Below are 24,542 nucleotides of genomic sequence, written 5' to 3'. Positions count from 1 at the left end.
CACCAAAAGAAAGCTCTATTTGTGGAAAAAAAAGAACATCAATTTTATTTGGGTACAACGTTGCATGACCTCACAATTGTGAGTTAAAGCGACGCAGTGCCGTATAGCAAAAAATGGCCTGGTCATGAAGGGGGTAAAACCTTCCGGGGCTGAAGTGGTTAACTGACAATTGTGCGGTCGTGCGACACTGTACCCAAATAAAATTGATGTCCTTTTTTTCCACAAATAGAGATTTCTTTTGATGGTATTTGATCACCTCTGCAGTTTGTAGTTTTTGCGCTAGAAACAAAGCGACCGACAATTTTGAAAAAAAAAAAAACAATATTTTTTACTTTCTGCTGTAACACATATCCAATAAAAAAAATGTAAATAAATACATTTCTTCATCACTTTAGGCCAATATGTATTCTACTACATATTCTTGGTAAAAAAAAACTCCCAAAAAACGTATATTGATTGGTTTGCGTAAAAGTTACAGCATCTACAGACTATTTTTTTACTTATTTTTTGTTATTTATTTGTTTTTTTTACTAGTAATGGCAGCAATCAGTGACTTAAAGTGGGACTGCGATATTGTGGAGGACAAATGGGACACCTAACTGACACTTTACAATTACTTTAAAGGTCACTTTAAAGTAATTGTAAAGTCTTGTTTTTTTGTTTTTAAAAAAAATAACAAACATGTTATACTTACCTGCTCTATGCAGTTGATTTGCACAGAGCAGCCTGGATCCTCCTCTTCTCAGGTGCCTCTTTGCTGCTCCTGGCCCCTCTCTCCTGTCGAGTGCCCCTACAGCAAGCAGCTTGCTATGGGGGCACCCAAGCCAAGCTCTAGCTCCATGTGTCCATTCAGACACGGAGCTGCTGTTCGCTCCCGCCCCCTCTCTCCCCTGATTGGCTAACCGACTTTGACTGACAGCCATGGGAGCTAATGGCGCTGCTGCTGTGCCTCAGCCAATCAGGAGGGAGAGTCCAAGGTGGCTGAAGGATTCGCAGTGCTGGGGAGGCTCCTACACACAAAAGGCTTTTTATCTTAATGCATAGAATGTATTAAGATAAAAAACCTGACTTTACAACTCCTTTAACAAACAGTATGTGTGATTAATGCACAGCTGCATTTCAAAAGAGGGAAGCACACTCTATAGGAAAAACAAAGCAGACAAGAAGGCGCCTCTAAGTGCAATAATAAAACACTTTAATGACAAGGAAGGGTTAAAAACACTTACAAGATGGAAGTGAAAAACAGGCATATCAATCAATTCATAACATCCAGTGGGATGCCTCCTCGGAGTAAAGACAGCTTCAGGTGGACATCCCAGCCGACCAGTGGTAAACACTGTGTCTCCGATCCAAGATGGAGAGCCGTGATGCCAGGACCAGCATGGAATCCAGGCAACTGGAAGTGGCATCAGCGTGGGCGGGACATGTTTTGGAGTATGCCGAGTCACTCCTTCAAACTAGGGGGTGATTACTAACTGTGGGGAATGTGTTTTTACTACTGGAAGACATGGATCAGTGTTCCTGCTTCACAGGAACACAGGATCCATGTCTTCTGTACTCACAGAATGACAGTCTGCCTTGTTTACATCGGTACTCTGACAGAATGACAGTCTGCCTAACGATCGGAGGGACCCTGTGGACATCAGAATTTGATCTGCTACAACAGGCCTCTAAGCTCCTCAAGGGCCATTCTTACAGTATATGCATTTTCCCAAACCATTTCCTGCAGGAAATAGAAAATGCAATGAAAGCACAAAAAGAAAAAAAATAATTTCCATTGTGTTTCCTCACTTAGCAATGATTTCAATGTTTAAGTATTTATTTTGTAATACATAACTGGATTGCGCTCTGCTTTCTTTTATGTGCTTCATACAAACACTCTCACTTTGAGAGTTGCCGGCCGCACCTAGAGTATCCTGTCCAGTTCTGGGCACCAGTCCCCAGGAAGGATGTAATGGAAATGGAGTGAGTACAGAGAAGGGCAACAAAGCTAATAAAGGGTCTGGAGGATCTTAGTTATGAGGAAAGGTTGCGAGCACTGAACTTATTCTCTCTGGAGAAGAGACGCTTGAGAGGGGATATGATTTCAATTTACAAATACCGTACTGGTGACCCCACAATAGGGATAAAACTTTTTCGCAGAAGGGAGTTTAACAAGATTCGTGGCCACTCATTAAAATTAGAAGAAAAGAGGTTTAACCTTAAACTACGTAGAGGGTTCTTTACTGTAAGAGCGGCAAGGATGTGGAATTCCCTACCACAGGCGGTGGTCTCAGCGGGGAGCAGTGATAGTTTCAAGAAACTATTAGATAAGCACCTGAACGACCGCAACATACAGGGATATACAATGTAATGTCCACTACTAAAATAATCAGACCCTTATCCCGCACATACTTCATTTAGGCCCCTTTCACACTGGGGAGGTAGGGGGCATCGGCGGTAAAACAGCACTATTTTTAGTGCTGTTTTACTGCGGTATTCGGCCGCTAGCGGTGCGGTTTTAACCCCCCGCTGGCGGCCGAAAAAGGGCTAAAACCCCTCGTATAGCGCGGCTATAGCCGCGGTATTACCGCGGTATAGCCGCGCTGTCCCATTGATTTCAATGGGCAGGAGCAGTTTAGGAGCGGTGAATACACCGCTCCTTCACCGCTCCAAAGATGCGGCTGATAGGAGATTTTTTCTTCTCCTGCCAGCGCACCGCTTCAGTGTGAAAGCCCTCGAGCTTTCACACTGAACAAACAGCGGAGGCTGTTTAGGGGCGGTTTGCAGGCGCTATTTTTAGCGCAATAACGCCTGCAAACCGCCCCAGTGTGAAAGGGGTCTTAAAGTCCCGCCCTTTTCTGTTCTCTTTTTTAATATACTATGTAACTATGTAATGTAATTTTTGATTGAATAAATAAAAAGTTTATAACAGGGGTAGGCAACCCCCGGCACTGGTGCCACAAGTGACACACAAAGGCTCTTTTACCCACACTTGACTCCCTCCCCATCAGCAGAGCAGCGCAGGGAAGTTGTCCGTGAGACACTAATGCATTCCAATTTCAGAGTTCCCCACGCTGCCCCTGCACTGAGGGGGAGGCACTGTGCCCCACACATTGTTAAAGATGGGAAACATTGTTTGGCCACTACTCCACCATCTGGAGGAAGATGACTCGCTTGGTTGCCACTACCAATCTCAGAAAGAAGGGATTTCACTGTGATTGAGAAAACCACAATCAGGTGACAGTTTGTGGAATTACTGTTGAGCTTCTGGGAACTTTGTTGAAATTATTCCTGAACCTTTGTGTCACTTACTACTTACCCCGGCACTCTGTGTCCCTTTAAGCCACAGCCAGTATTCAGCACAATGAAAATCACACCCAAATTTTCCTGTGGCGCAGAGCGTTACAGCTGCGGGGGCCCCTGACCTGAGCTCATTATTGCGCATCCATTCCAGATGCTTGTATGTGACATCATATACATCACATACAAGGACGTGGAGTGGATGCTAGAGTTGAATCAGCAGGAGGAGTGTGCCAGGACAGGTAGATGTGTCTTATCTCTGCTTCCTTTCACCCCTCTAAAAATCACACATATCATAGATGAGAAGAGGGTACAGCGGTGGAGCAGATGAGGAGGAGCGTGCAGCAGTGGGGAAAACAAGCAGGAGAGGTTCAGAGGTGGGACAGACTAGCAGGAGGTTACAGCGGTGGGTCAGATGTGCAGGGGGGTTCAGTGTTGGGGCAGATGAGAAGGGGGTTCAGTGGTGGGACAGAAAATCAGGGGGGTAGAGCAGTGGGGCAGATGTGGGACAGATGAGCAGGGGGTTACAGAGTTGGGGCAGAAGAGCAGGGGGTACAGAGGTGAGACAGATGTGTAGGAGGTACCTTGGTGGGGCGGATGTGCAGGGGGTACATTGGTGGGGCGGATGAGAAAGAGGGTACAGTGGTGGGGCAGATGAGAAGGGGATTACAGTGGTGGGGCAGATGAGAAGAGGGGTGCAGTGGTGGGGCAGATAAGCAGGGGGGTACAGTGGTGGGGCAGATGAGAAGGGGATTACAGTGGTGGGGCAGATGAGAAGGGGGTTACAGTGGTGGGGCAGATGAGAAGGGGGTTACAGTGGTGAGGCAGATGAGCAGGGTAGTACAGTGGTGGGGCAGATAAGCAGGGGGGTACAGTGGTGGGGCAGATAAGCAGGGGGGTACAGTGGTGGGGCAGATAAGCAGGGGTGTACAGTGGTGGGGCAGATAAGCAGGGGGGGTAGAGTGGTGAAATAGATTTGCAGGAGGGTCAGTGATCTGAGGTGTGAAGGTGCATGAATTGGGGCTGATCTGAGGCGTGAGAGCGCAGGATGTTAATTTCTCACTACTAAAGTAGTTTACAACATTTACTTTATAAAAAATACTTTTTGTGATTGAGAGTGTAAAGTTGACATTTTTTTTTTATTAAATCGGCACGCTCAATTTTTTTAAAAACATTTTTCGCCACACTTTGCTCAAAAGGTTGCCTACCCCTGATTTATAAATTTATGGTGTACAAGACTTGAGTAGCTAGAATTGATTTGTATCTCTTTGTGCTTAGGTATGTTGCTTTCACCTGACAGTACATGAAATTTCAATTATGTTTACATTTTTTATTACATGGGTGTAATAAACGACAACGATCATAATAGCGGCTGTAAATTTTTTTTACAAGTTTTAATCACTTTGGCCCTGGAAGGATTTACCCCCTTCATGGCCAGGCCATTTTTGGCAATACGGCACTGCGTCGCTTTAACTGAAAATTGTGCCGTTGTGCAACATTGTACCCAAACAAAATTGTCCTTTTATCCTCAAATAGAGCTTTCTTTTGGTGGTATTTGATCACCTCTGAGGTTTTTATTTTTTGCGCTATAAACAAAAAAAGATAGACAATTTTGAAAAAAAAAAAAAAAACATTATTTTTTACTTTCTGCTATAATACATATCCAAAAAATATATATAAAAAAACAAATGTATTCATCACTTTAGGCCAATATGTATCCTGTTACATATTTTTGGTAAAAAAAAATCGTAATAAGCGTATATTGATTGGTTTACGCAAAAGTTACTTATAAAATAGGGGATAGGTTTATGGACTTTTATTTTTTTTCATGTTTTTACTGGTAATGGAGGCGATCTGCAACATTGCGGCAGACAAATCTGACCCTAAGTGACACTTTTTGGGGACCAGTGACATTATTACATTGATCAGTGCTAAACAAATGCACTGATCAATGTATGAATGACACTGTCAGGGAAGGGGTTAATACTAGGGGGCGATCAAAGGGTTAACTGTCTTCCCTGGGTGTGTTCTAACTGTGTGGGGGCTGGACTCACTGGGACAACACAGAGATCGCTGTTTCTGATCTCTAGGAACAGCAGATCTCAGTATTGTCTCCTGTCAGAACGGGGATCCTTGTTTACATAGGCAGATCCCTGTTCTGCCTCTCTGTACCATGATCGCGGGTGGCTGGCGGATGAGTCTGCCGGACCCACGGGCACGCGCGCGCCCACTGTATCTAATGCATGGACCGATGTACAGGTATATCGGTTCACGTAGCCGGGCCGCCCTGCCGCAGTATATGTGCAGTTGGCGGTCCAGAAGTGGACTTAGGGAATATATATTGCACTTAGAGTGCAGCTGTCAAGAGTATGTCATATAAAGCCCAGTATACAGAGTCCATTAGTGAGGACAATAAAATGTACAACATAGTGTCTACCATGCAGGGATCAAGAATGTGTAATGTGAAGGCTAGTGTACAGGCTCCATGCGAACACAGTATCTATTACGCGCAATAGAGCCACCCTGCCGCAGTATATGTGTGGTGGGCGGTCTTAAAGTGGTTAAACAGGTAGATCTTTATTGTATACATAAAAGGGTAACTCCACTTTTGTGGAGGAAAAAAAAATAGCAAATAAAAAAATGAATATAGCATATACAACTGCGACACAAGTCATATTTTAATTTAAACTTAATTTAATTTTAATTGAAGTTTATTATAAATTACCTTTCCTTTTCAATCTGCAGCTCTGTAATTTATAAAATGAATTTATTAAGATAAATATAAGATTGTATTTATTAAGATACAAATTCGATTTTGGGCATGCTTGGCAACAAAAATTTAATTTTTGGTGAGCTATTCCCAAAGGGAAATTACATCTAAAGGGATACAGACACTGCCACTTTCTACATTAGACCCCTGTAGGTGCATCAGCTGACTGATAAATATACATTTTTTTCTATACAGATTTACTCTGTACATGAACACAGACAAACAAATTTCATTCATTTAGTCTGTGTGAACGTTACAAATTATGGTATATACAGTTGTGCTCATAAGTTTACATACCCTGGCAGAATTTATGATTTCTTGGCCATTTTTCTGAGACTATGAATGATAACACAAAAACTTTTCTTTCACTCATGGTTAGTGTTTGGCTGAAGCCATTTATTACCAATCAACTGTGTTTTTAAATCATAATGGCAACAGAAACTACCTAAATGACCCTGATCAAAAGTTTACATACCCTGGTGATTTTGGCATCATAACATACACACAAGTTGACACAAAGGGGTTTGAATGGTCATTAAAACCATCCTCAGCTGTGATCTGTTTTCTTGTAATTAGTGTGTGTGTTAAAGAGGAAGTAAACCCTGGTGGGTTTTACTTCCTCTTTATTTCCCTGAAAAGGTAAAGCAAAATGATTATGTGTCACTTACCTGAAACTGAACGCCGTGATGTCACCATTGTCCCCACTAGCAGGGAGCATCCATCTTTGCCCCTCTTCCTTCTGGGGCCGCAAACTCCGGCTCTGTGACTGGCCGGAGCCGCGTGACATCACTCCCGCGCATGTGCGAGGGAGCTGCCAGTCACGGTATGACCCCTATTAGAAACGGCACGATGTACCCTTTCTAAAGTGCGCATGCGCCAATGACATTGGCGCATGCACCGTAGTCATCGGTGCTCGTCTTTTTTGTAAATATCTCCTAAACCGTGGAGGTTTAGGAGATATTTCCAGCACCTACAGGTAATATAGGCTTACCTGTAGTTAGAAGTGGTTGTACAGGGTGTACAACCACTTAAAAGCCCCATGCACACTGGACGTTAAAATAACATTATAAAAACGCCAGTAGCTTTGCAGTGAGTTTTTCAATGTTTTTGCAATAGCGATTCTAGCGTTTTTCCGCGTTAGCGTTTTTTAGCGTATTATTTTTTATTTCAATGGATCAAAAATGTTAAAAAACACTGGTGAGTCGCGTTTTTGAGCCCTTATCGGCTTTTATCAGCGTTTTTTGAAAACAGCTGAAAAACTCCTCTCAGAACCCACTAGTTTTATTTTTTTTTTTAAAGCCAAAAAACGCCCCAGCCAAAAACTGCTGATAACAGCCTATGTGTGCATGGACACATAAGATAACATGATGGGGAGTTTATTGACTGTAGAAAAAAACATCTGAAGCCAAAAACAGCTGCTGTAAATTCGTAAAAAAACGTCCAGTGTGCATGAGGCCTAAAGGTCAGTGCGTTTCTGGACTCCTGACAGGCCCTTGTATCTTTCATCCAGTGCTGCACTGACGTTTCTGGATTCTGAGTCACGGGGAAAGCATAAGAATTGTCAAAGGATCTGCAGGAAAAGGTAGTTGAACCGTATAAAACAGGAAAGGGATATAAAAAGATATCCAAGGAATTAAGAATGCCAATTAGCAGTGTTCAAACTCTAATCAAGAAGTGGAAAATTAGGGGTTCTGTTGAAACCAAACCACGGTCAGGTAGATCAACTAAAACTTCAGTCACAACTGCCAGGAAAATTGTTCGGGATGCAAAGAAAAACCCACAAATAACGTCAGGTGAAATACAGGACTCTCTGAAAACATGTGGTGTGGCTGTTTCAAGATGCACAATAAGGAGGCACTTGAAGAAAGATGGGGTGCATGGTCGAGTCGCCAGAAGAAAGCCATTACTACGCAAATGCCACAAAGTATCCCGCTTACAATATGCCAAACAGCACAGAGAAAGGCCTCAAACCTTCTGGCACAAAGTCATTTGGAGTGACGAGACCAAAATTGATCTTTTTGGCCACAAGCATAAGGCCTCATGCCCACGGACGTTTTTACAGCCGCTTTTAGGAACGTTTTTAACAGCTTAAAAACACCTCTCCATGTTAGCCTATGGCATCATGCCCACCAAGGCGTTTGAGAGCTGTAAGTGGCAGAGGTGTTTTTAAGCTCCAAAAAAAAACCCAGGACCAGCACGTTCTGTGGCTCCAGTGCTAGAGCTGTAATTTTACCAGACACCGATAAAAGGTGTTAAATGCGATTTAACGAGGCTTAACGCCGTATCCTCCTCTCTGCGCTGTCCTCTCTCTCTGCTATCTTCTTGCTCTTTTGCAGGGTCTTCTCGCTCTTTTGCTGGGTCTTCTCCCTCTGTTCTTGTTCCAATGTTGACTCGACGCGATCTCCCGATGTAATTCTGGGTCCGCTGTGTGGAATGACTTATATTGGCATGGGGCGGGGCCACTCGATGACGTAAGTTGGAGGCCATGCCCCTTGTGACGTCATCATCCCATCATCGTTCCCATAGGGAACCACTGATTTTGAATAAAGAAAGAGAAACGCGGCTGAAAGCTAGCGCTTCTAAACGCGCATCGACGCCAATGAAAAACGCGGATAAAATCGCGTTAACGCCGCTTTTTTCCTGGCGTCTGTACTAGCTTTACAGCTCGTTTTTTAAAGCGCCCATGGGCATGAGGCCTAAACACTACATTTGGAGAGGAGTCAACAAGGCCTATGATGAAAGGTATGGATTTTTTAATCTTTTAAAACTTTTTTTTCTTTTTTTTATGTATTTTTTTTTTACATACTCTTCTTAGAGTAGTTCAGTGTCACCATAGTGACAATATACTACTCTGGGGGGCAATCATTTGAACTGTCATAAATGGCTTTCATTAGAAACACAAGCAAAAAAAAGGCGCCTCTAAGTGCAGAAGTAAACATGTTTTAATATCCCAACGGGGTTAAAAACACTTACAGGATGAAGAGATAAAACAGGCACATCATAACGGAAGTGTTTTTAAGCCCGTGGTCTGCCGAATTGAGAGACGTGTTTACAGAGCCGATTCCCAGGAGGGGAGGAGAGAGATCGCAGTAAGGTATATCACAGGAGTGATTATACACAGTGCCCATTGAACTCATCTTTGAGGTGAGCAGGCTTTTCAGCCGATGGTGGTGTGCGCAATTTGGTGTTCTCAACCTGATTGGGGACTGAAGAGCACTGCGGTGGAATCTACATTTTTTATGGACTTTGTTTGATATATATATTTTTTTGATTGATAATTTATGAATAAAAAGGATGTTTGTTTAGCACAGGATTTAAACTGCAGTCTGCTCACATAATTTGTAATAAAAACATCTTTGCCATTCTGAAGCTTCCCTTCCAACCACTTTGCATATTATTTTATAAATACTGTGATTCTGTAGTTGCCAAATATGCTGCAGAAATCTCCCTCCACTGAGTCTGGCTGCATCCATTTTAACTGTGGGCAGCTGAGCTGTTCACTTCCTGGATTTACACAGACACACAGAGGCACACCTCCAGCTCTGCAGCCCCACAGCTCTTGGCCCTCTTATGACTCATCCTCCCTCCCTTCTAGGCAAACTCTCATGAGAGTGAGGCTTGTTTCACACCTATGCATTTTTAGTGCTTTTTGCATTTTGCAGATTTGCACTACAGCCCATTTAACATGGTTTCCTATGGAACATGTTCTGTAGAGCAAATCTGCAAAATGCAAAAAGCACTAAAAATGCATAGGTGTGAATCAGGCCTTACTATCCAAAGTTAAAACAACAAGTGCAGAAGATTTAATAGATGGAAAGATGAAATAATGACCGAAGGTCCGCTTAAGGCTGGATTCACACCTATGCAGTTTTAGTGCTTTTTGCATTTTGCCGATTTGCACTACAGAACGTGTTCCATAGGAAACCATGTTAAATGGACTGTAGTGCAAATCTGCAAAATGCAAAAAGCACCAAAAGTGCATAGGTGCGAATCCAGCCTTAAGGCTCCATTCACACCAATGCATTTTTTCATGTTTTTTGCAGAGACACAGGACATTTTTTTAACATGAGTTCCTATGGAACACATTCACATCAATGCGTTTTTGTGCCTCTGCATTTTTGGAAAGAGTCAGGGACCTTTTTTAAATGCAAAACAGTGCCTTTTTTGCATTTTTGGTTTAATAGACTTCAACGGAGAAGCTGCAGAAAAGCATGTTGTGTGTTTTTACCGCGATTTTGCTGCGATTTGCATTTTTAATCTGCCCAACAACAAATCCCCCCCCCACAAAAAAAAACGCAAATTGTGGCAAAATCGCAGTTAAAAAAAAAAAAAAGCAAAAAGAACAGAAAAAAGCACTACAGAAATGCTCAAAAGCAACATGCATAGATGTGAATCGAGTCTTAGGCTCGATTCACATCTATGCATGTTGCTTTAGAGCGTTTTTGGAGTTTTTTTGTGATGCTTGCCATGTTTTTGAACAGCGTTTTTGTAGGTTTTTTTACAGCGGTTTTGCTGCGTTTTTGCCGCGTTTTGCGTTTTTTTTTTTTTTTAGACTGTATTAAAACAAAAAAACGCCAAAAACGCATCAAAACCCATCAAAAACACTGCAAAAATGCTGCACTTGCGTTTTTGATGCTTGTCCATTGAATTCTATTACATGCAAAACGCTGCATTTTGCATTAAAAAAAGTCCCTGACCCTTTCCAAAAATGCAGAGGTACAAAAAGGCATTGATGTGAACATGTTCCATAGGAAACCATGTTAAAAAATTCCCATGCATTTCTGCAAAATGCAAAATGCATCAAAAAACGCGCTAGTGTGAATGGAGCCTTACATGGGTGTATACATCGGTATGTCTTAGGCTCGATTCACACCTATGCATGTTGCTTTTGAGCGTTTTTGGAGTATTTTTTGTGATGCTTGCCACATTTTTGAGCATCGTTTTTGTAGCATTTTTACAGTGTTTTTGCCGCGTTTTGCGGTTTTGTTGTTTTTTTTGTACAGTTTTTTTTAGACTGTATACAGTCTAAAAAAAAATTTAAAAGAAAAAAAAAAACAAAAACGCATCAAAAACGCATCAAAAACGCTGTAAAAACACTGCAAAAACGCTGCACTTGCGTTTTTGATGCTGGTCCATTGAATTCTTTTACATGCAAAACGCTGCATTTTGCATGAAAAAAAGTCCCTGACCCTTTCCAAAAATGCAGAGGTACAAAAAGGCATTGATGTAACATGTTCCATAGGAACCCATGTTAAAAAATTCCCGTGCATTTCTGCAAAATGCAAAATGCATCAAAAAACCCGCTAGTGTGAATGGAGCCTAAGGCTCCATTCACGCTAACGCGTTTTTTGAAGCATTTTGCAGAAATTCATGGGAATTTTTTAACATGGGTTCCTATGGAACATGTTCACATCAATGCCTTTTTGTACCTCTGCGTTTTTGGAAAGGGTCGGGGACTTTTTTTCATGCAAAATGCAGCGTTTTGCATGTAACAGAATTCAATGGACCAGCATCAAAAACGCAAGTACAGCGTTTTTGCTGCGTTTTTGACGCGTTTTGTGTTTTGGCTTTTTTTTTTTTTTTTTTTTAGACTGTATACAGTCTAAAAAAAACTGTAAAAAAAAAAAAAAAAACGCAAAACGCGTCAAAAACGCTGTTCAAAAACGCGGCAAGCACCACAAAAAACACTGCAGAAACGCACAAAAGCAACATGCATAGATGTGAATTGAGCCTAAAGGAATGAGCCCTAAGACCCTTTTCACACTGAGCCCTGGCCGTGTTAGCGCTAAAGTGCCAATTATTTTAGCGGTGCTTTTTGGGAGCTAGCGGGGAGCTTTTAACCCCCGCTAGCGGCCGAAGAAGGGGTTAAACACGCCCGTGTTGCGGCACTTTGGAAGCACTGCTCATTCATTGCAATGGACAGGGGGGTTTTGAGAGCCCAAACCGCCCCAAAGATTCTGCTTGCAGGGCTTTTCTTAAAGTCCCGCATGAATAGGAGGAGGTTTTCAGGTGTTATTTAGAGGCCATTTCTAGCGCTACAATGCATGAAAACCGCCTGAGTGTGAAAGGGGTCTTATAGTGATTCTATTACATGTGAAACTAGATAACATTGTGAAATGATTTTCTTTTCTATACACACGTCAGCACTTTGCAGCATGTGAGCAGATGGCAGAGGTCTGCCTGGGGTTTCAATCATCCAGTACTGACATGTTCTTGTAAATAGAGGGTAATTATTCAACCCAGCGGAGCTAATCCTACATCTTTAGGTATTAGTAGTGGTACTGCAGGAGGAGATTGTAAAGACATGCATTCATATTTCCTTCTCTCATTATTACAAATTACTTATCTGGTCATTATTTGAGTTTACAAACAGACAAAAGTTGTACTAAGAAACAGTAAAAACAATCAGTAATATAATAATATATAATAAAATCATCAACTTACTGGATTGTAAATTGGTGTATAGCCTGCCATCTGATCTGTGTGCTGTTCAATGACTCTGGGAGTGAGAAGTGAAGCTAGTTTCGTTTTCCTGTAAAGGAAGAGAGAATCTAGAAAACAAAATGGGTGGGAATGTCTGACCTTATTCATACATACAGTATATAGTGGGCTGTCTCTGATGAAACCATCTGCAGGCTGAAAAAAAAAATCTGCATTCCCATATTCCCCACAATCCCTTAAATAAAATAAAGCTAGAATTTTTATGCATGTGTACGCAGATGCACATATAAGTGCAACTATATTAAATAGAATAGAATAAAAAAGAACAATAAGGGCCAGTTCACACCACATGCAATCCAGTGCATTTTTTTTCTGCATCAAAAACGCATGGAAAGTAGGTTATATGGTTTTCAATGGTATAGTTCACACCAGTGCTTGCAGTTCTGGTGCGTTCCAGTTCCAGAAAAAAAAAGTAGAACATGCTGCATTTTGTAAAATGCATCAAAAACGCACTGGAACGCACCAGAATGCACCTAAATGCACTGGAACACATTTGTCCTTATTTAAGGTTAAGAAAAAAGAGGGGGGAAAAAAAGCACTGAACTGCATCAAAAACGCACCACAAACGCACTGGAACACATTAAAAGCACGCCAAAAAATGCACATGCAAAAAAGCACCTGGAACGCATTCAGACTGCGTTTCTATGGTGTGAACTGGCCCTAAATGTAGCCAAGTCCCGGGGCCCCTGAAGCCCAATGATGACCTTCAGAGTTAGGGACAGCTGACATCCTTCTGTGTAGAGTGGGGGGCGGGCTGGGCCGGGGGGCAATTTCCCCCAGGCCATCCCAACTTATATGCAAAACAGCCAGAGGCTGCCCGCTGACGATTTTTTTTTTATTTCTCTGAGGATGTCGGGCCAGGGGCACGGCCGCAGCGGGATGTTCTATCAAGCCGCTATGTTGTGGCATTCTGGGAACTGTAGTCCATGCGAGCGCCCTGTGATTGGCCTGGCGGAGCTGGTTACGTGTGGAGGCAGGGCTGGTCTGTGGGTGATCGCGACCACTTGCTGCAGGAGTCCCGCCTCTCTGCCTGGTGCTCTTTGCATCTTCTGAGGTTTCTCTCTCTCATCTACCCCCTCACAGTCAGTGTACCCCCTCTGTTAGGGCCCGCCCTCTCTGTCAGTGTACCTCCTCTCTATCAGCCCACTGCACTCTGTCAGCCCACCCCTCTCTGTCAGTCCGCCCCTCTCTGTCAGTTCGCCCCTCTCTTTCAGTCCGCCCCTCTCTGTCAGCCCGCCCCTCTCTGTCAGTGCCGCCCCTCTGTCAGCCCCCCCATCTCTGTCAGCTCGCCCCTCTCTGTCAGCTCTCTCCTCTCTGTCAGTGCCCCCCCTCTCTATCAGCCCACCCCCTTCTGTCAGCCCGCCCTTCTCTGTCAGCCCGCCCCTCTCTGTCAGCCCGCCCTCTCTGTCAGCCCGCCCCTCTCTGTCAGCTCTCCCCTCTCTGTCAGTGCCCCCCCTCTCTATCAGCCCACCCCCTTCTGCCAGCCCGCCCCTCTCTGTCAGCTCGCCCCTCTCTGTCAGCTCTCTTCTCTCTGTCAGTGCCCCCCCTCTCTATCAGCCCACCCCCTTCTGTCAATCCATCCCTCTCTGTCAGCTCGCCCCTCTCTGTCAGCCCGCCCTCTCTGTCAGCTCGCCCCTCTCTGTCAGCTCTCCCTTCTCTGTCAGTGCCCCCCTCTCTATCAGCCCACCCCCTTCTGTGAGCCCGCCCCTCTCTGTCAGCTCGCCCCTCTCTGTCAGCCCACCCCTCTCCTGTCAGTGCCCCCCCTCTCTGTCAGTGCCCCCCCTCTCTATCAGTGCCCCCCCTCTCTGTCAGTCCACCCCTCTCTGTCAGTGCCCCCCTTTCTGTCAGTCCCACTCCTCTCTGTCAGCCCACCCCTCTCTGTCCACCCCCCGTCCCTCTGTCAGTCCACCCCTCTCTCAGTCCCCCTCTCTGTCAGCCACAGCAGGGTTCACTGTGCCAGACAGCCAGCCACTGACCCACAGCAGGGAGCCAGGCCAGCCACCTATAGCAGAGTGCACCATACCAGCCAGCCACCGACCCACAGCAGGGAGCCAGGCCAGCCACCCGCAGCAGTGTGCACCGTGCCACCCACTGACCCACAGCAGGGAGCCAGGCCAGGCAACCACCCACAGAAACCAGCCACCCACGGTGACCCACCCACAGCAGGGCTAGGGTACCACCCAGTCACCCACGGTGACCCACCCACACCAGGAAACCAGCCAGCCACACCAGGAGCCAGTCACGGTGACCCACCCACAGCAGGGAGCCAGCCACAGCAGCATCCCAGCTAGCCACCCACAGGAGCCAACCAGCCACTGTGACCATCCACAGCAGGATGCCAGCCAGCCACCCACGGTGACCCACCCACACCAGGGAGCCAGCCAGCCACCTACAGGAGCCAGCCAGCCACTCACAGGAGCCAGCCAGCCACCCACAGGTACCAGCCACAGAGGACGCAGGAGCCAGCCACCAACAGAAGCCAGCCACCCACAGGAGCCAGCCACAGAGGACGCGGGAACCAGCCAGCCACCAACAGGAGCCAGCCAGCCACCAACAGGAGCCAGCCACAGAGGAAGCGGGAGCCAGCCAGCCACCCACAGGAGCCAGCTACAGAGGACGCAGGAGCCAGCCAGCCACCAACAGTAGCTAGCCACAGAGGACGCGGGAGCCAGCCAGCCACAGAGGATGCGAGAGCCAGCCAGCCACAGAGGACACAGGAGTCAGCCATAGCTGCAGTACTTATAGTTAAGGTAAGAGGAGCGCTACACAGTGCCAATTTTATTTTTACTTTGTGTGAGGTTGGGGCAGAGGTGAGATTCATGGCACAAGAAGGGGGTTCCATGAGGACCAGAGAGAATGAAGATGTTCACTGTACACTCTCTTAGAAAGAGGCCCCCTCCAGGTCCCATTATACTCTTTTTCAGTCTCTAATAGGACCTGGAGGGGATCCTTTCTAACAGATTCTATAATGGACACTGAATGGGCCTCTGTTAGAGAGACCCCCCTCCAGGTCCCATTAGACTCCTTTGAAGTCTCCAATAGGTCCTGGAGGGGGGTCTCTGACAGAGACTTTCTAATGGACACTGTTAGAGAGGGACCCCCCTCCAGGTCCCATTAGACTCTGTTGTAGTCACTAATGGGGCCTGGAGGGTACACTTTCTAACAGAAGGGAGCCAGGCCAGTCACCTGCAGCAGGGTGCACTGTGCCAGCCAGCCACCCACCCACTGACCCACAGCAGGGAGCCTGCTGGCCATGGCCTGTGCGTTCTGCTGGCCTGTGAGTCCTGCTGGCCATGGCCAGCTTCCAGCAGGATCAACAGGCCATGGCCAGCTCCCAGCAGGACCCACAGTGTTGAGGGCTATTTTTAGGCTACTAGGTGGGCACTGGCCTGGGGCAGGGTAAATAGGGTTTATGGGGGGGTAGATGGGATGTGGTGTTCAGCTGCGGGTGTAAGGGTCTCTCACCTCAGCGATGGCAGCGGCCCGTGCCAGCTCAGCAGGTCCTTGCACGGCCTCCTCCAATCCTGGGGGTGTGATGCTCCTGTCTTGGGGTCATGTAAACTTGCAGCCTGAGCCAGTCACTTGGGTCCCGACTCCCTGGCGCGCCCTGCTGTCCAGAGGCGGACTGACAACATCCAGGGCCCCTGGACCAAATAAAGCAAGGGCCCCCTGTCAGGCCCTGCCCATGACCCACCCCTGGCCCTGCCCATGACCTACCCCTGGTCCTGCCCCTTGCACAAACTACAACTTCTGCCTTAAAAAAAACAAAACAAAAAAAAACACTGTTTAATAACAGAGTCTAATGGGACCTGGAGGGAGGTCTTTCTCTAACAGTGTCCATTGGACAGTCTGTTTCTAATCCGGCTGCTCTCCTCTCCAATCCCCATGCACTGAACAGACTGAATTGATGGGCACTGATGAGACTGAGCTGATTGGCACTGGTGAGGCTGCATTGATGGGCACTGATCAGGCTGCATTGATGGGCACTGATCAGGCTGCACTGATGGGCACTGGTGAGACTGCGCTGGTGGGCACTAGTGAGGCTGCGCTGATGGGCACTGGTGAAGCTGCATTGATGTGCACTGGTGATGGTAAGCTGATTTGGTGGTTCAGTGGGCCACTTTACTGGACTCCCCTCCGAAGCCTAAGGCTCCCAGCCCTCCCCTGGTTACAAGGCATGGTGGGTGACAGCTTTGGAAAGTCCACCTGCAAAGGAATTCGGAGGAAACTCTGCACAGCTTCGTCTACCCATTGGGTTTCTTTACTCCAGGATTTCTTCCTCTAAATGAACCGGTATGTAAGGATACAGATATAAGTATTCCTCGGCCAATTTTTTAATGACTATGCGCTATACCTTGGACAGCCTGGGCAGGGTCTAAGGGTCTCCATATCCAGACAGAACCTGCGTGTCTGGAGGACGCCAAACTGGGTACCGCGCAACAGTATCAGGTTTGCAATCAAATTTGTTTGCTTCTGCCTGCTTAGTGGGATTCACTTTAGGGACCTAATGCTCCCAACGACCCTCCGCAAAAGATTTAGTAATACGCACAGTTGGTGCAGTATTGGCAGACAGTTCAATCTTTACACTTGTATTAGGCCCCGGAGGAACCTCATCCTCTTCCAAATCACACAACTGCTCTTCTTCCCTCTCACTTCCCTTTCCAGTCCAGGACAAAGTGTCCGGAGACAGTTTAGAGATCCCATCATAGGTGATGTCCGAATTGGTTTGCAATCAAATTTGTTTGCTTCTGCCTGCTTAGTGGGATTCACTTTAGGGACCTAATGCTCCCAACGACCCTCCGCAAAAGATTTAGTAATACGCACAGTTGGTGCAGTATTGGCAGACAGTTCAATCTTTACACTTGTATTAGGCCCCGGAGGAACCTCATCCTCTTCCAAATCACACAACTGCTCTTCTTCCCTCTCACTTCCCTTTCCAGTCCAGGACAAAGTGTCCGGAAACAGTTTAGAGATCCCATCATAGGTGATGTCCGAATTGGAAATGGTGGAGCATTCTTTGGCCGGGAGATAGTTGCACGTGGAGCTGGCTTTAACCGGCACAACCGTGTTGTCTTCCTTAATGGCCACAGGTATCACCTCCCCTACTGGCACACCGCTTTCACCCCTTGCAGGCTTACCTACCTCCGGTAGCCTTTTCCTCTGTGACTTCGACATCAAAGCGAGCAAGTGAGCCTGACCGCCGCCCTGAGGGGCGACCGAAGCACTTGGTCCTGGGGCAGTCATTGAGACAGGAGGAGCAGCTTCCCGCACAACTCAGGCGATGGCAGGTGGGCTCTTGATATCACTCCCAGCGGGGAAAGCGACATTCTTGTCCCATTCCGCTTGCAGTATTCGTGGAAGTTGGGCTGGTGAGACTTCCTCGAGCAGGGGTTCCCTGCAGCGTCCACAGACAATCCAAGGCCTCAGATGCATGGCCAAGCCGGAACACTTTGCAGATCAGTCCCTTGGCCCCATAGCCTCTAGCCATGTACAGGTCAAGACTACCCTTAGGTGTATACCGCACTCCGGTGTCAGTCAGAATGGTTTTTTGACTCGCTCAGTCCAAAGCCAACACCGGGAGCATACATCTTCCAATCCGCCATCGCACTTCCAAACTGCCCCATCTTCTCCAACCCACAACCAGGCACACGTGGCAGCACTTCCTTATCCTCCTTATCAAATCTGTAATGGAGTCTATTTTAACCATAGTGGCGCTGGCGGGAAGTGTCAAAAGACCAGGCTGGTACTGTCACGTACCTGGTAGGTAGAGCCCGGAATGCAGGGAACGGCCTCACGTATACCTCTGACTCGGGAACCCCTGGTAGTGCTGACAGGGGCTCGAGAGTACAAAGGGGCACAAGTGCCTGACTGGAACACTGGAGTAGAGGGCTGGATCCTGTAATCAGCAGGGAGGTGCACTTGTAGTCCAGCAGCAGGATGCAGACAGCAGGGAGGTGCACTGTAGTCCTGTAGCAGGATGCAGACAGCAGGGAGGTGCACTGTAGTCCTGTGGCAGGATGCAGACAGCAGGGAAGTGTACTGTAGTCCCGTGGCAGGATGCAGACAGCAGGGAGGTGCACTATAGTCCCGTAGCAGGATGCAGACAGCAGGGAGGTGCACTGTAGTCCCGTGGCAGGATGCAGACAGCAGGGAGGTGCACTGTAGTCCTGTAGCAGGATGCAGTCAGTAGGGAGGTGCACTGTAGTCCCGTAGGAGGATGCAGACAGCAGAGAGGTGCAGACAAGCCGGGTCAAGGTACTTGCGGGCAGATCAGGTACAGAAGGGCAATCCAAAAGAGTAGTCAGAGTTCAAGCCGGAATCGGGGCAGGCAGCAAACAGGGAAGTCAGGAACAAGCCAAGTAGATACTAGATTCAGGAAAACTGGGTAACAAGGCAGCAGGGGTCTTCAAGAAACGCTGTAGACCGGACAGCAAGGAAGCAAGGCATCAGTCTCCTTTAAATAGCCCCATGTTGGCGCCAAGTGCTGTCACAAGGGGCGCGCACGCGCATTCCCGCGCATGCCCGTGCACCGCTATTCGCGATATTGCGCATGCGCGTGCGCCGGACGGCTCCTTTGTGCACAGGTATTCTTCTAGTGCTAGGACGTTTGCTGGAAGGGATTTCCTGACAGGTACTCTCCCATGAGCAATGAGACTTGCTGGTTCTTCCCCACATTGTCGGAATGCATAAAATCACAGTCTATAAGAAGTAGAGATGTTACTTGCCACTTTCCCACAGAGCCAGATGAAATCCCAATGTAGCTATACATTGCAAGGATAACACCTTTGCCCCACGTTGGGCGCCAAATGTAGCCAAGTCTTGGTGCCCCTGAAGCCCAAATGGTAACCTTCAAAGTTATGGACAGCTGACATCCTTCTGTGTAGAGTGGGTTACAAGGCATGGTGGGTGTAATGCAAGGTAGATTGATGGGCGCCAGACACTTCTTGAATGCAAAGAGATTTATTGTCTCTTAAACAGAACTGTGGGAGAAAGGGTTAGGGCCAGAACACCCTTTAGTAGGGACCTCCAATGTCATCCAGGATTGGTCATCAAGCCAGGTGACAAAGGGGGCAATGTCGTTGTCATGGTTGTCCGGGCATAAGAAGACATGTGTCTGGACATCCTTGACAACAGACAATGGTATCGCCCCAGACCATAGTTGAGAATTTCACTCGTGAATATTATGGCTTAATTTTTAAGGCTTATCAACGGGGCATTATTAATTCAATTACTTGGAGCTACCTTAATGTAAAAGACCCTAGGACACCCACATTTTACTCTTTACCCAAAGTGCACAAATCATTAAACCATCCTATTGTATCAGGCTGCCAGGGGTTAACTGAAAATGCGAGTGCCCTAGTGGATAAATATCTATACCCTCATGTGATATCCCTATTCTCATATGTCAAAGATACAATTGATTTGCTTCAAAACTTAGATGGTAAACTCCCTCCCAACACTTGGTTGGTAGCTCTTGATGTTGAGAGCCTTTACAATTCCATTCCACACAAAAAGGGAAAAAGGTTATTCATACCCAACTTAAAGAACGTGGACCTATGTTCGATCTATATAGCCAGTTCGTCCTTCAGGTGTTGAAGTTCATCCTGACACGCAATGTATTTATGTTTGGTTCCTCCCACTTCCTCCAGGTGCAGGGGGTGGCTATGGGGACCAAGTGTGCCCCCTCTTATGCCAACCTGTACCTGGGGGGTGGGATAGGGAACTTGTTGCCAATGATCATCGGAGCTATTACAGCATGTTTTAGCCTGGCATCGCTATTGTAATGGAAATATGTAAGTTCTGTATATAATTGTATTGTATTTTGTATGTATTGCACACTGCCCTCACTGTGCACACAGCACTAATAATGTTTTCAGTAAATGTTTACATTCTTTCGAGTCCTGATTAGAAATAGCCTGCCTATGTAACGCCCCTTGTTACCATAAATGTACAATTGTAATATTAATGTGATACCTACGTAATCATGTGCATAAGAACCTTCAATTGCGTCATAATAAGGCAGAACAGTTATTTGGAAAGATGCTGAGCGTATCTTTTGTGTCTGTTCCCTACTGCAGTAGTTATTATTAATTTGGAACCACTAATCAATATGAGGATAGGAGTTGCCTATCATCAATTTAACCAAGTCAGCATGGCGAGCCAGCCAGGAGGGGATTCCAGGTGACCCTGAGTATCCGAAACGAGGAGCTTGAGACGATCCGGGAATTTCTGATAATCAGCCGGCTGAGGTAAGCCTTTTGCTTACATTTGAGTTATCAGACTTCCTTGATCGGTAAGGCATTTTCGGGACAAAGGGTACCTATTTTACTCCCCTTAATCGAACTGTATTGATTGGTGGTTATATGTTATGTTGTCCCTGTCTATTGTCCATCGGAGTGTTATAGATAAGAAAGGGAAGACTAGTGCTGTTCACAGGTATATGTAGTACATCTGCTAGACAAAGTAGTTTAGAGGCAAGAGGGTATAGGCACACGTAGAGAAGAGAGAGAAGACTGGCCAGTCATTATGGGCATTGAATTAAGTAAGGGAATGAAGGGTAAGAGACCCTCAAAAATGCCCAGCACAAGAGGAGCGCTATATATGAACCGAAGGTGCGGTTCCGCCTATACTGAGCCCCTAGATTAATGGTTAAAGTGTACAGGGATCCACAATGGGTAACTGGGTTACCAAGATCCACAGGGACTAAGAATCAAAGTAAACAGCTAGAGAAACAGCTATCTATGTGAGCAGGATGGATGAAGGGTGACATTAACACTAGACCGAAAGGGACATTTTCATGTTAAGTTGTGGGATGAATTTGGGGTCAGGCACTACAACTATTAGAGTCAGAAACAGAGAAATGAGAGGTAAAACAGAATACTTTATATGTTGTCAGAGAGGGAAGATGGGATGAGCACTGTGGCTCCCCGTCTGATCATAGAATCATAGAAGCTAGATATAAAAGATATCTGAACAAAATAAGGAAAGCAGAATTTAGGCAGGGAAATATTAATGAGAGTTAAAAGAAATTGAGAGAATGATATGCATGTGTTGTGTACAAATGGGAAAAATGTAAGCGATTTTAGAGAGATATTGGTGTATGTGTGTGCAAATGCTGGGACCTTTAGTTCTATTGCTTGTGTGTGTCATGTACGCAGATGTGACCCCCTCCTTTGCGCTCTCATGAAAGAAATGTGGCTGAGATGAGAGGTTAGTGATAAGCTGGAAGGACACCATGCCAATTTCTGTTTTTTAGACAAAACATTTATAACAAAATGTGCCGGGTTAACGAATCTAATGGTAAACAATGTGATCACAATTATTTTGAATCTGTTTTCCAGACATGGTAAAATGAAGGTTACATTTAACCGTGTATTACACAAATTGAATATCCTTTGATAGTGGAAACAGTGCATTTAAAAGAGGGAAATTAAGTAAAATTAAGTAATAATGAGTATTCATTTCTAATATGAGTTTAACAATTATATAGATATATTGAAATTGGTTTAGACAACCTTTGGTTGGAAATGAAATCCAGGTTATTGGGGAAATTTGTAAAAATGGGATTAGTTTAGAATAAGATAACAATTTTGTAATTTTACATTTATACAATAAGCCCTTATTGAGAGAAAAAAAGATTAAGATGAGGTTGTTATTTGGAATACAGCTGCCATAATATTTAACAAAGCCAAGATGGATGGGATACATAAGAAGTTTTTCTACAAAAATGATATTATAAGGTTTTTGATGATAACTTGATGTGCGGTCCATGATGTAAGAGTAATAATAAATAAAATTTAAATATAACAGACCCATCACATCAAGTCCACACACCCTGTTAGGATAGATGCCACCTGCAGCCAGTTGTTTTATAGTTTTTGATGCTTTCTGGTGCATCATACAGATTGTTGATCCTTTTGTTTTTATTTATTTTTATTTTTGAAATCCAAAGCAGAATGTGTGGATTTGTGAAATGATGTGCCCCTTTTCCTTGTAAGTGCCGTGGTATAAAAGCAAGAATATTTTGGATTTATGGGCATCTCTCCATGACCGCAGGGTATTGTTATCATTTGTTATAATATTGCCAGGAAAACGTTGTCTTTTGAAACATGAAACTGGAGTTCTTACACAAACAGCATGATAGAAAACAAGCCATTGTAATATATTTATGCAAGCTGGACCCAGTAACGAAGGGTTCACCCCAATATATCAGAGCTGCAGCTTTTATGCAAAGGTGCTATTAGACAAAGTTAGATATTGTTTTGGTCAAACATTTAATTTTTAATGGTCCGACATTCTGTGCAGCAAATATACAGCTAACTAAATGTTTGTCTAATGAAAGGTTTAAAACATGAGTTTTTATGTTTATGTACAAATCTAACAATGAAAAATGCGTACATTTATTCAAAAGAAAGGAAAAGACACGTGTTAAATTGATGACGTGGGAATCTGCTGCTGTGAGCCCAGTGCAGGACACACTCCCTAAAGACCCAGATATTTAATTTTTTGTAGATTTGAGTATGCAGTTTATCACCCAGAAGGATACTCTGTATTCAAAGTCATTGGATCCTTTTTCCCCAGCTCAAGAAACAGAGCTCCATGTTTTAGCAAAGCCTGTGAGCTATAAAAAGAGTGTATATTTATATAGATAGTCGAGATATAGAGAGCTTTTGGTTCCATTTGAAGGGCCAAAAGTTTGTTTTTACTTCAGCAGGTAAACCAATAAAGCATGCCAAGTTAATTTGATTGTCTGTTTTCAGCCTTCCAGCTTCTTGCTGAGGTAGCCATATTAACTTTCACACACGGAAGCAGACCAGGTGACTAAGGATGCTGCATAACAGCCCCGGACACTTGATGGGTCTGTGCAACTCACAGATTCCACCCTAGTTCTGGCCCAGTATAGCTGGGATTAATAATTCAACTTTAAGGACCCCAGAACGAGAAGAACAAGTGGTCCACAGGGGGCAACTTCTTATGAAACAGGACTTTGGAAAAGGTGATCATTTATGTCTGCCAACCACTCTTTTCCCTCCAGCTTGACACATGGACCGTGTCATCAGTCACAAGCAGTTATGGCTGCCTTAGTAAATGAGCATGGGATAGAGCCAGGGTTCACCACAGTTGTTTTACTAACATACCACTTCTTGTTTTACCTGTTACCAAAGGTGTTACCAAAAGCTGAACATCCCTTCCAGAGATTACAAAAAGATATATCCAGATGCCCAAGTCAGGATCTGACAAGTATGCATTTTGTCTGTATGGACATGTTTTTTGGATGTCCAGTGGCAAATGCTACTGCAAAGGCCACAGTAAAAAATGTTATCAGAAGTAGTTTGTAAGTACAGAGTGCCAGAAAGTACAGAGAGTAACAGAGGAAATAATTTTTTATAGGAGAGTCCTTAATAGAAGTTTTGAGGTTTTATTTTTACACCCCCTACTGTCTACAATATAGCTGACAAAGTAGAGTAAGAAACTAGAAAACTTTTGCCTGAATGTTTTCTTATATTTTATCAAGCCTCTAAGGGGGATGTTGGACTCTCTCCCTATGGGATTTGGTTTGGGAGTGTGTTACTCACTTGCTTATATTTTGTCTCAGCAGCTGAAGTCCTCCATTCGGATCTCACGGAGAATGTTGATGATCTTTTAAGGTTTTTTACAAACTCATTTATGTGTTTTCTCCCCAATTCCAGATCCTAAAAGTTTGGAAGGATCTAAAACTAAAGCCAGGTGACTTTTGGATTGTTAAGAGACATTTATATATAAGGAAATGTTTGGAGACTCAATACAACATCTAGTTCATGTACAGTTTTTGCAAAACTTGAAGGAAAAGTCACCTGGATCCACACCAGACACTGCAAAAATGACTTAATTAAAGAAATCTCTGTGTTTGATTTGTTTCCCTCTTGTCATCACAGTCTAGGGTACTTTTTGATTCAATTACTTTAATTGTAAGGGATATATATATTTGAAAAATAGTTTAGCCATGTTG

General features: G+C 45.0%; 1 protein-coding gene across 3 annotated transcripts in view; it reads right to left on the bottom strand.

Moving 5' to 3' along the window:
• LOC141107952 (galectin-9-like) overlaps positions 1–24,542 on the bottom strand; it is a 124,756-nt gene that overhangs the window by 78,671 nt on the left and 21,543 nt on the right. For all 3 annotated transcript variants that reach the window (XM_073599052.1, XM_073599049.1, XM_073599050.1), the window contains one exon: positions 12,497–12,584. In XM_073599052.1, coding sequence (XP_073455153.1) covers positions 12,497–12,584 — 88 coding nt within the window. The remainder of the gene's footprint in view (positions 1–12,496; positions 12,585–24,542) is intronic.

Source organism: Aquarana catesbeiana, linkage group LG09 (genome assembly GCF_042186555.1).
Source record: "Aquarana catesbeiana isolate 2022-GZ linkage group LG09, ASM4218655v1, whole genome shotgun sequence".
NCBI lineage: Eukaryota > Metazoa > Chordata > Amphibia > Anura > Ranidae > Aquarana > Aquarana catesbeiana.
This window is presented reverse-complemented; position numbering and strand designations above follow the sequence as displayed.